The sequence below is a fragment of the Labeo rohita genome, chromosome 9 (assembly GCF_022985175.1).
Source record: "Labeo rohita strain BAU-BD-2019 chromosome 9, IGBB_LRoh.1.0, whole genome shotgun sequence".
NCBI lineage: Eukaryota > Metazoa > Chordata > Actinopteri > Cypriniformes > Cyprinidae > Labeo > Labeo rohita.
This window is the reverse complement of record NC_066877.1, coordinates 29,841,733-29,854,757: the sequence shown is the minus strand read 5'-3', so window position 1 is coordinate 29,854,757 and position 13,025 is coordinate 29,841,733. Positions and strand designations below refer to the sequence as shown.

Here is a 13,025-nt window from a genome sequence, read left to right as displayed (position 1 = left end):
ACAGATGAAAAATCTAATTTAGCAAAAAATTTATTTAGTAATACATAAAAAAAACCTACTAAATTACAGCAATACGAATCTAAACAGAACCACCAAAAAAAACATTGGAGAAAAAAATAATAATAATAAATAAATAATAAAAAAAAAATAATAATAATAAAAAATATTACTTATATAATTTAATAATTATATTTCCTTTTAATTTTGGGGGAAATTACAAACTGGACTGTTTTAGTGCGATTCAGTAACTGTTAAAAAAAATACTAAATTACAGCAATAAGATTCTAAACAGAACCAAGACTGGAATAAAATAAAATAAAAAATAAATAAATTTAAAAAATTGAATTATTTATTACTTGTATTATTTAATTATATTATTCTTTTTTTTTCCCTTTTGATTTTGGGGAAAATTGCCAAGGGGACATGATTTACATAGCTGAACATATACATCCACACACCCACATCTGTCATCAGCCTCACACGCACACTCAGTTGCTCTATAGCTGACTGTTTAAATCCTTGAATTTGCTTTGTCCTGGCAAACTGAGAGCAGTCTGAGCTCAAGGCCTTGCAGTGAATAAACACTGCTGTTATTAGGGCCGATTTGTTTTTGTGGCTATGTGAAAAAGAGGACTCTGGCTGTGAAAAGAGCAAAGCAGAGTGGGAGAAAGCTCGAACACAGAAAACAGTTGTTCAGCTGTGAGAAATGTTCACATTGCACCGATAGCAGTTTCTCCTGCTGAAGAGGTGAACTGAAACCCTCCTGTGTGAAACCCTCCTGTCCTTTTAAAGGGATGTTCTGGGTTCGACGCAAATTAAGTTCTTTTTGTGGGATCTGTGGCATTACCACAGGAAATAATCTGTCCAAAATTGTGGTAACTGTAATGGAAGTGCAATAAACACATTGGTTCAGGCATACAAGATGGTGTAAGGTGGGTGTAACAGAATCATTTACTGAACATACCCGTGTAAAATTGCATGGAATTTTTTTTAATGTCGGTAAACCAGATAACTAACTTGACACTGGCAAGGTTACCAAAGAGGAACTGATTAGATAAAGCAACTTCCGCCTAGAGGAATTGCATCAGCAATGCACAACAAATTCAGCCAAAAATGTAGAAAATATTACAGCTTAAATAAATAAATAGACTTTACATTCTAAATGTTTTTACTATCACTACGGAACAATTTTATGAATCCTTGCTGAAAAAATGCATTCAAAAAATAATTATTTCTATTTTACAAAAAAACAAATTATTTATTTATATATAAAATAATACAGTTAAAAAATACTGAATTTCAGCAAAATGAATCTAAATAATTTTTTTTTTATTTGTGTTTATATATACACATATACATACACACACACACAGATAGATTATATATATATATATATATATTAAAAAAATATATATTAATTATATATAGCAATAAATATATATATTTCATTTATTATTATTTATTATATATATATATATATATATATATATATCCTAAAATTCATTAAATTCATTAATTCATTAAAAAAACATTTCAAATCGTTCCTATTTTTTATTAAATTATTATTATTTTTTTAATTAATTTATATCTAATTAGACATTTTAGAGCTGAATATTACAAAATTATACAATTTTGAAAATCTGGTAATCATTGCCTGGAAATAATTCTGAAATATTTCCAGCTTTTTCATGATCATGTTAGGTCTTTAAAAAAAACTTCCACTGCAATTATGTTACAGTGTCCGCGATTTAAAAAAAAAAAAAAAAACTACGGTATTTGAGATCATGCCTTAAAATCTGTTGATAAAGCTTCGCTTTTGAACCGAGAACATTCCTTTAAGGAAGAGGTCAAATGGCTTCTCTGCTGTGGGACTGGGCAGACCAACACACAGGAAACGCATTTGAGAGCAAGTTGGACCATCCCAAACCCTGCAGTCCAGATCCATTTGAGTTACACACACTTACAGTCCCTCAAAAATCACATGAACAAGCTTGTCTCTCCATCTCTGCTTCCATTCCCACCCACCCACATGCGTATTCCACAGGGACGAAGTCTGATTTATTTGAGCCTGGATGAAAGGCACAGGCTCTTCTTGAATAATCAGAGCTTCAAAAGAACAGCATGCATTGTGGTTCATTTCTAAGTAATTCCAAATTAAGCCATTTTTCATACAGCATGTAAAAATGTTGCTTTAATTCAGAAAAACAAAGGATAAGCAAACTTCTGCAACAAACATTTGTCAGCATGAAACTTTGTCGTGCTGCATCTTAAACTGTGAGAGCATTAGTTGCGTTATGTTAACCGGCCTCTGCTAATTAGTAAGAGGCAAGCAGAGATAAGAGCTGTTAATTATGTCTGATTAGGATCGGAGGAAGCAAACACCATGTATTGACCTAGCTCAAATGACTGAGATCAGCTTACCTGCAGTCTAAACCAGTCCAGCCTCATCCCTCTGAAATCAAACACTTCACCATCTTCAACTGCAACACACACCCATACAAAGTTAGTGAAAATAAAAAGGAAAATATAAAGTACACAAGCCTCAATGTCATACTACAAAGAACTTAAATAATATTATATATTTTATATATCAATATATAAAATAATATTATATGACAAAAAGATTTTTTGTATGAGGTTAAACTTCAATTTTATCTTCAATTTTTCCAAATTTGGCCACAGATCTTCATTATTTAATATATAAAGCATTTTTTAAATTGTCAGCATAATTTCCACATTAAAAAAAAACAATAGACCGCCACTCAAAAGTTTGGGATCAGTAAGATTTATGGTTTTTAAAGAATTCTTATATGCTCATTAAGGCTGCATTTACTTGATCAAAAATACAGAAAAAAAACATTTAATATTGTGAAATATTATTGCAGTTTAAAATAATGGTATTCTGTATTCATATGTTTTAAAATATAATTTATTCCTGTGATGCAAAGCTGAATTTTTTAAATCAGCCATTACTTCAGCTTTCAGTGTCACATGATTCTTCAAAAAACATTCTAATATGCTGATTAATTACTGTTATTATCAATGTTGGAAACAGTGGCGCTGCTTAATTTTTTTTTTGGAATGTGATTCTTTTTTTGGGATTCTAAAAAGAACAGCATTTATTCAAAATATAAATCTTTTGTAACAATAGCAAGTCTTTGCTATCACTTTTGATCAATTTAACACATCCTTGGTGAATAAAAGTATTAATTTCTTTAAAAAAAAGAAAGAATAAAAACGTACTGACCCAAAACGTTTGGATGGTAGTTAATATTGTTATAAAAAAAATCTGTTTTAAATAAACGCTGTTCTTGTCAACATTTTATTTGTTAAAGAATCCTGAAAAAAAAAGAAAAATATTAAGCAGAATAACTGTTTTCAACATTGATAATAAATCAGCCAATGATGCTGAAAATTCAGCATTGTATCACAGAAATAAATTACATTTTAAAATATATTCACATAGAAAACAGTTACTTAAAAGTGAAATAATATTTCACAATATTACAGTTTTTTTCTGTTTTTTTTTTTTTTTAATCAAATAAATGCAGCCTTGATAAGCATAAGAAACATCTTTAAAAACATTAAAAATCTTACTGATCAAACTTTTGAGTGGCAGTGTACATGATACACATATTACAGATAAAATCAGAACTGATATTACATTAATTCTGATTTCATGTTTTTAAACAAAAAAAGAGGTTCACTACCTTGTTTAACACTGAGAGAGGTCATAGTGTTTACGAAGGACGACATAATAATGGACTCATCCTCTGGGCAGACAGACAGGTTCTATAATGAAGGAAGACACAAGGATTTTACCATTCATGTGTGTATTTTAAAATTAAAATGCCATGACAAGCCAGTCTCGCTCCTGACTGGAGTCTCAAAGCTGAATCACAATACTAGTTCCCCATCTAGTGGTGAAGTTCCTGCATTTCACCTCATGTTCTTCTAGACACCCTAGGTGAGATCTTGTAAATGATTCATAATGTGACTAATGTTCATGTCTGAACCACCCAAGTGCACATGACTGATCCTCATCTCATGAGGGAACTACAAATAACAGCTGCTCTCAAAAGGAACTGTAACTGATATGTGTCCTTTCTTTTAGGAAGGAAATGTATTCATGGTGCGGACAGTCTCACCTGCACTAGCTCATTGAGGACCACGGCGTCAAAGCCGGACAGGTACTGCACGTAGTACCTTTGCATCACTGGGCCGTACTTCCGCACATGTGCCCTCAACTCCTCCATGTAAAAGATCAGCTCTGCAATGTGCCTGAGAATACAAGCAAGAATGATGGAAAAAACAGCCTTGGTTTCACATGCACCTTCCCATTTATTTTCTCCATAAAGACTTGCAAAAACATGCAAAAACCCAAAAACGACTAGGATGGGTTCTAAGCCGTAAACTGAATCAACCTGCTTTAAGATGAATCATAAGATTCAAAGTATTTGAAAAATAAAAAGATGTTAATGAAGGTAATGATTTTCTCATCCCATGTTACTGTTACGACCAAAGATGGTGTCCAGGTGCAAAGGACAAATTATATTAAAAAACAAATAAATTAAATAAATGAATAAATAATGTGCCGAATTATTTAATCAAATGAGATTATTTTTAAACAAAACTAAGATTATTAAAAAAAAAAATAAATAAATAATAATAATAATAATATTATATATAATTATATAATATAATTTTTTTTTTCATAAATAAAAAATAGAAATAAAAATGATAAAATAAAACAGAAATCATAAAAATAGAAGCACATTCAAACTACGAATATATACCATAAACTATTAAGCTAAAAATATTCAAAATTGTTTTTGTTAACTGAAATAAACCTGAGATAAAATAAAATAAATATTAGATTAAAAACCTGCCAACTAACCAAAATGTTAGTCTGGTTTAGAAAGTGCAGGAAAAAAGGCAAGTCAAAATATAAAAGAAAAAAACACTCACAGTATATAAATAATATTAAAATAACATTTGCAATGCACTGCAGAAACAAATTGCAGTGAAATTATATAAAATACAAATAAATAAATAAATAAATATGTGCTGAATGATTTAATCAAATGAAAAGTGTTGTTATTTTTAAAGCTAAAATTATTTAAAAAATATATATATGAAAAATGTAAATGAAAACACTGGCATCTAACTAAAATGTGTTTAAACTTAAGTACTAAAATGACTAAAACTGAAATAAAAATAAATAAACAATTAGAAGTAGAAAAAACAAATACTAATAAAAACTACAAAAGAACACAAAATGCTAATATGAAAACTAAAAATAAAAATAAAAGCATGTTCAAAATATGAATATATACCATAAACTATTAAGCAGAAAACATTCAATTTTTTTTTTTAATAAACCTGAAATAAAATTAAATATAAATATTAGATTAAAAACTTGCCAACTATCCAAAATGTTAGTTTGGTTTAGAAAATGTAAGGGGAAAAAAAGCTGAGTCAAAAATATAAAAAAATATATATATATTGACAGTATATAAATATTAAAATAACATTTGCAATGCACTGTAGGAACAAATTCCAGTGACTTACACAAATAAATACAACCAAATTACTGAAGTTTTTAGTTTTTGAAAAATACAAAAGTGTAGGACAAAGTCTCATTAAAAAATAGATCAAAAAAAGAAATTCAAGAAGGAGTGTTGACATGCAACAAAAGTGGATTTACTTGTCAATGAAGTCATCTGTGCTTTTCTTTTGGATGTTGTCTGCGTGGCGGAGCAGCCAAATGATCTCATCACGGGCGAAGGAGAGAGCCATGAACACAAACAGAGCCTTGGGACCCAGTAAGCCTGGCTGGTCCGCCAGCACTGTAGCGAGCTCTTTCAGGGCAGATCTCAAGAACTTGCGGCGTTCTCTGTGCATGGATCCCCTGGACGAAATAAAAAAAAATATATGTAGATAAATATAGAGGAGTGACAACTGTTTTGGTTTGGTAATGTCCGAAATGCCAAATATTACTTACACCTTGATTAGAAATTACTTGATTAAAATTTCTTTATGAGAAGTACCACTTACGCATGTGACAGAGCAGACTCTTTGCATTCACGGATGTCATTGACACGTTTGTTGTAACTGTAGAAAACAGAAAACAAACACATCAACATCATTATATATACACAATACAATGATGTGCTTAGTGTTGGGAAGGTTACTTTGGAAATGTAACAGGTTACAGATTACAAGTTACTTGATTTAAAATGTAATAGGTAGTGTAACTTTCAATTACTTTATTAAAGTAATGTAACATTACTTTTTGATTACTTTTCTAAATTTCTAATATTTTCAACTGTTAAAGATTTTGAAACATTTAAACCAGGCAGAGTGAACCTTACAGTAGCACTCAACACTGATCACTGTCAGACTTTCAAAATCCTTTATCACCTGAATTAAGATTATAAGTAAGGGATAATACACATCTTTATTTTGCGCTAACAACTGGCTGAACGTACATTATCTCACTTATTACACAGCTGCTTGATAGACTATTTAGATGTTTTGTGTCAGAATAATTAGACATGAAACACTGATCTTTGAACACAAAGCTTCCGCGAAGAAATCAGTTGCTAGCAAACCACAGGTTCAAACTAGACATTTTAGGGATACAGTGCAGTCAGACCAGTTTTCTTACACAACATTTCACCACATAAATAATTAAGTAGTAGTACTAGATTGTTTGTCTTATAATCCATTACAGTGTACAAAAAATAAATAAATAAATAAAAATGGCAGCAGCCTTTTTTTTTTTTTTTTACTTATATTTTTGGGCTATATATGCCTTTTATTGTGATAGGACAGTAGAGAGATGACAGGAAAGAGCTGGGAGCAGAGAGGGGAGCGGGATCAGCAAAGGACCTCGAGATGGGAATCGAACTCGGGTCACCGTGAGCGCAGTTGCGCTATATGTCATAACAAGATCATAACGTAAATAACATCATAACAAGAAACAGTTTAATAGCTATGATACTGGGTTTGAAATCAAATGTTTGCATAGTCATGACAGGAAACACTAGCATCTAACAATGCCTTGGAAAAAACATTCTTAAAAAATAAAGTTTATGCATAAACCCAATTAGGAAATAAAACAGTTATCGAATAAGCATGTGTCCTATTCTGTGTCCTAAACTCCTGAAACACTGGTGTCTCATTTTAGAGCAGTCAATGCAATTCATGAAAGAAGTCAATTAAATCTGTAAGTGCGGGTGGGTGTGTGAAAAAATTCAGATGTAATCCCCTTTGTAATCACTGGCATTTTTCAAAAGTAACTGTAATTTAATTACATATTTTTTCTCAGTAACTGTAACTAATTACAATTACATTTATTTTGTAATTAAATTACGTAATTCCGTTACATATAACTAGTTACTCCCCAACACTGGATGTGCTTTATATGAAATGCATAAACCACATTTTGATAATTAAAACATCACAATAATTTAAAATTATAGAATGTGTGCATAGTAGCAATGGCTGACCCGCGAATGTTCACAAAGAGGTCCTCAGCAGCTTTGTGAATGTGGAAGACCTCATCCCTGAACAGACAGAGACAGGAACTGCTCTGAAGGGCCAACTTCCACAGACTGAGAGCCGCGGGGTCACTGTTCAGAGCCGCGTGGCACAAGATGAACCCGACTAGGAGAGAACAGAGAAAGAGACTGTTACATACCACATACACTACTGTTATATACATAGACACTTCCTGTCAATCTGTTGTATGTATAAAATCTAGGCCCATATAGAATCTGCACAGAAAATGTAGTATAGAAAGTGGGGCCAAAAAAAAAGGAGAGATTAATTCTATACAAAAATATCAGAAACTAATCAATTTTTTAAATCAATGTTTAAACAATTATTGCTTTCCTTCAATCTGAGGTATAACAACCATATAATAGCATTCACAAGAAATCTAACTTCGGCAACATAATATGTATTTCCAGAAAACAAGCAATTTCAAGAGGCAGAGAAAGTCATTACATTTTGATGAAATGAAAATTAAGGAAAATGTAGTGTGCACAGAACAATCACACAGTATGCATAGGGACAATTATTAAGAAAGTAAAAATGGTTTGTTTTAAATTTCATGTTGTCCTTAATATAACACCTACAGACAATCCACTTCTCCATGGTGTCCAAGGATAGATATTCACAGGGCATCTGAAACACACAGACCATCAGAAAAACACATTTTATCAAAAAACTATTTTCAAAAATCTTATATCACAGAGTCGTTTTATATCAATACAGCTGTTCTCGCTAGAAATGCAACAAAAAGGTCTTATATATTAAATAACCATGTGGTAATGATTTTTGGACAAACCAGTGAAATAATAAACTACAATTTCTATACTACTATAGTATTTATTAATATTTTAAATGAGCTTTTATTTTAATTGTAGTTATTCATTTATTTGCTTTTGTCATTTTTATAGGGCTGTTTCATATTTTCATTTGACTTAATTTTATTTAAGTTTCAGTAATTTAAGTACTTAAAAACATCTTTAACTTAAAATGAAAATTAGAAATGTGCCTTGGCATATAACAGCAATGTGTTAAATTTTTTTCCCATATAATAATTACATTTTATTTTAATAAAATGCTAAAAGCTTTTTTAATTGTTTTATTATTGCAAACACAACAACACTGGCTTTTGCCCTTCAATTTGTAGGCACCGTAAGACATTGTTTAGGGCACAGCTTTAAGATACTTAGGTTTGGCCAAAATCAAAGGCAACACTGCTGGTATTAGAGAGCAATGATTTAGGCATGTGTGCTTCATATAAGGAACTAATTGGCTATGATTACATGCACAACTTTTGTTTCAATCTGACTGAATTCATCCTGATTGATGAATCTGTACATAACGTTTACATGAACGCAAAATAAAGTGATTGAGTTAATGTGCATGCTTAAACGTCACAAGCTTCAAATCAGAATCGATTTTTTGATATGTGCACACTGCACATACATAGAGAGTCTCCTTAGTTATAGTGAAAAGAGTTTATAATGACCGGACAGCTCATTCCGCACGTCATACATCGTAACGCTATTTCTATGTCATTGCACATATGCAGTCCTTTCAGTTTCGGTTCTCAATCCAAGTGTTTACACGCATTCTCTGATTACGAATGCATTATTTTTTGCATGTAAACACAGCCACTTATATAAACGTAAGTTCCAAATCAACCTCTTGAAATGACGGTTAGAATGCTGCCTTACAAGATAGCCGTGTATGACAACTGTAGGTTTTGGAACTGTTTTCAAAAATAATTAAGGACTATACTGAATCCTAACCGTGTCAGACTGAGCTGGGTTGAGCATGGTACTGGGAGCACTAATCAAACTGAGCAGCTGAGCATTCCTCCACTGATCTGCAGACAGATTCCGGCGTGGGTACACCATCTGCAGGGAGACCAGTGCATCTTGCAGCGACTGTCAAAAACAGAGAAACAGAAAATGGCAGAGAGCTCAGTTTAAACCTCTGCAAGTTAGGAATAATTAGCATTTTTCATGCTCATATACACTCTTATTATAGTACTCCTATATGTCCTCCATACGAGATGGGAAACTGAGTAATAAGATTCTTTTAATCTCGCTGTAGCATGCAGATTTTACTTTTCCATGAGGGACGAACTCCTCCATCATCTTTTTCAGTGGGTTCTCATAGTCCACAATCATCTGTCCAAGCCTGGGATATTCTCGATCACTGAAGAAAAAACATCACACAAAACGTGACCTCAGACACAGCTCTGTTATTGGTCACATCCAAACCACAGCACAATGTGCAGCTCTACATAAGATGCTACTTATATATGTATTACCTTGAACCGTGTGTCATTTCATGGGCATAGTTGTAGAGACCGATTATCGCTTTACGCTCCTCAATTCGAGAAAGCAGCATCATCAGGGTAGTGTATGTCACCACTAAGTCCAGGTAGTTCCTTGTGAGGTCAAAATTTACAGTCTGGATCGTGGGAAAAAAATACACTTTGTTATACATCTGCCATGTCACTGAACAAAAAAATTCAAGACGGCATTGACTGCCATTAATTCAACTCACAATGTCAAAGAAAACTTGACAAGCGTCAATAGTGTTCAAAAGTTCACAAACGTGGTCCTAAAGAAAGAGAAAAGCACAAACATTTCGGTTTTAAAAGACTTTCAATGTGTCTTTTATCAAAAATAAAGAAAACAAAATTAATGTATAATTTTGCATTATTTTACTTAAGTAGTATACTCAATAGGAAATTGTATTATATAATTAAATTAAATTACAAGTTGAAACAAAATATAAATATTAGATGAAAAACTAAAGTGTTAGTTAAGTTTAGCTCACTAAAATTAAGTATACTAAAAAGTACTAAAATTACTAAAAATAAAACTTACTAAATAAAAATGAAAGCTAAACATATATAATGACAAAAGCACATAACATATGTGCTCAAATTAAAACTGAATATATAGAAAATAGTCCATTTAAAATACAAATACTATAATAGTATATAAATAATACTAAAACACAACTGACATATCAAATTACACATTATGTAAGTACAAAAATAATGAAATAATGGCAGAATTAATTTCTATAAACAGTTTGTAAACCATTTAATTTAAACTGCTCACTCAACTCACTGCAACTATTTATATTACAATGATTTTTGCATACAATAATTTATGCAGACATCTGTGCTGTTGGTGTTTCTTGAACGAGGTCAATAAGGTGGGACTGCACTCGTACCTTAAATTCCATAACGTCCACAAAGGTGAAGTAGTATAGAGCTAAATTCTTCAGTATTTCTGATTTTTCTTTTTGTAGTTGTGCAAGCTGTTGCTGTAATATAAAAAAGTGCATATTAAACACTGTCACATTAAACAAAGTCACATAATTGTGTTATCTGACCAGGAAACACATCAGCAGGGCTCACATTAAATAATCTCAAATGAAAAATCCACAGATCTCAACCTGCTGGATTTTGTCTCAGAGCAGGGTTCAACGATAAGGATGTGAGAGAGTTTCAAGACATTTGACGGGAACTGTTACTTGCCGTTTTAGGACAGTTCTCTGTTGCCACTTATGTTCAGTGATGTACATCTATTTTAAGACATGCAAACTTCAGCATTTGGATTTTTGTAATGCACTAAATACTGCTGCTGTGAATTGTGTCAATTCAGTTGATTCTATAATAACGAGAATTTGTCAAAACTGAGATCATGACTTGTGACAGTGTAAAATCTGCTGCATATGCCATTGTTTTCTAGCATAATTGTGTTTATCAATAAAGACCTGTCATGAAGTTACACTGAATGTAATGAAAAAATACATAATGTATAAACCTGTCTGGACATACAAAACAATTTATCATTTATGTGGCAGACCCAATGAAATGCTGACAGGGCAAGCCAACCCATCCTGTACAGCAGAAAACATATCCTTATTGTTGAGCCCGTTCAAAGACAAATTTTCTCAGATTTTACGTTTTAAGTCAACCGAGTGAATGAACCCTGCATCAAGTCCTGACACGCACCGGCCTTTACCCTTTGGTTGTCTTTATGGTATTTGCAACTCTAGAGCAAAAATGCACTACCACAGCACCTGGGAAGACACTCAAAATAACTCGAGTATTCTGACCTCATTTTAAACATGCACATCTATATGATGTCCTGCTAATATGACTGCATTTTAGTGATTTAGTTTGGATAACATTATAGATTAGTTACAACTGAAGTTAAACACTGCATGATTTGAGAAGACTTTTGTCATTTCAGAGTGAAGGGTAGTGCAATTATGCTCTAGAATCAAGTTAGTGACAGAATCCTTAGCATCTATCAGGATTTCCAGAAAACCAGGTTAGAGCTAAAAGAGTTAATGATGCACTTTAGATACCCATAAAGCCCAATATCGGAGAAACTGTTTCAGACAGAAGACTGAAGTTCCATCAAACCACACCATCCCCACCCTGCATACTTTTACTGGAAATATATTCACATCCCATCCTAATAAAGCATATAAATCCACTAGATTATGAGGTTAAATATAAAATGAGTTTGGTACTTAAATACTGTAGGCCTATATGAGGTACAGATATTATGAAAAACAGCAGAGATGGAGAGGAAAATGTGATAAACACAAAGACCAGGTACTGCAAGGCTTAATCTTAAAATAAATAAATAATGTTCAGGTCACATTTCACTCCAAAATCAAAGATTAAAAAATATATATGTATAAAAAATTATTTTGCATAAAGAAAATGAAGTCTACTTTTAGAACTATTAAGTTTTTCTTTGTTTTTGTTTTTTTTGCATCACAGTGACATTTTTGAAAATCACATTTTTGTAATTTTTCAAATTACAATTAAATTCAAATTACTATAGTTGAAATGGGAATTTTAGTTTTTTAGTTTTTAAACATTTAAATGTTTTTAAATATTTATTTAATACAATACTTTCACAATTAGTATTTTTACTGCAATATAAATAAATAAATAAATAAAAAAATAAAAATAAAATAATAATAATAATAATAATAATAATAATAATAATAATAATAATAATAATAATAATAATATATCAGTTAAAGCCAGTACAACAAATAATATCAATCACTCATCATGAGGATTTTGGGAAAATATCCTTAATTGTCATTTTTTTGTCAAAATCACAAAACAAACTAAGCTTTATTTCTTTTAAGCAACATACATATTAATTCTCTCATTTGATTCTGGGGTAAAATATGACCTAAACACACACTTGACAGATCTAATGAGATTCTTTCACAAAACCGAGTAAACTGTACATCAAAGTTATAGCTTGCAAAACGTTTTCAAGGTTTTTTTTTTTATCTCCATCTCTGCTCTTTTTAGAGTAAAGTGTGCTGGGGCAAAACTATGTAATGCTGTGCACAACGGGCTAATCCTCATTTCAAACTTGTTTTGAATTAAGTGGATATATATATATTGAGGAAAGCATGTAACCATGCAATAACAGACT

At 31.5% G+C, this 13,025-nt stretch overlaps 1 protein-coding gene across 4 annotated transcripts in view; it reads right to left on the bottom strand.

Moving 5' to 3' along the window:
• nckap1 (NCK-associated protein 1) overlaps positions 1 to 13,025 on the bottom strand; it is a 56,979-nt gene that overhangs the window by 30,583 nt on the left and 13,371 nt on the right. For 2 of the 4 annotated variants that reach the window (XM_051118700.1, XM_051118702.1), the window contains 12 exons: positions 10,777 to 10,869; positions 10,096 to 10,152; positions 9,857 to 9,999; positions 9,651 to 9,741; positions 9,330 to 9,467; positions 8,145 to 8,193; positions 7,515 to 7,671; positions 6,058 to 6,114; positions 5,708 to 5,911; positions 4,149 to 4,281; positions 3,711 to 3,792; positions 2,422 to 2,480 (listed from right to left, as the gene is read on the bottom strand). In XM_051118700.1, the coding sequence (XP_050974657.1) occupies positions 2,422 to 2,480; positions 3,711 to 3,792; positions 4,149 to 4,281; positions 5,708 to 5,911; positions 6,058 to 6,114; positions 7,515 to 7,671; positions 8,145 to 8,193; positions 9,330 to 9,467; positions 9,651 to 9,741; positions 9,857 to 9,999; positions 10,096 to 10,152; positions 10,777 to 10,869 (1,263 nt within the window). The remainder of the gene's footprint in view (positions 1 to 2,421; positions 2,481 to 3,710; positions 3,793 to 4,148; positions 4,282 to 5,707; positions 5,912 to 6,057; positions 6,115 to 7,514; positions 7,672 to 8,144; positions 8,194 to 9,329; positions 9,468 to 9,650; positions 9,742 to 9,856; positions 10,000 to 10,095; positions 10,153 to 10,776; positions 10,870 to 13,025) is intronic. The other 2 variants (XM_051118701.1, XM_051118703.1) reach the window with 1 other exon arrangement.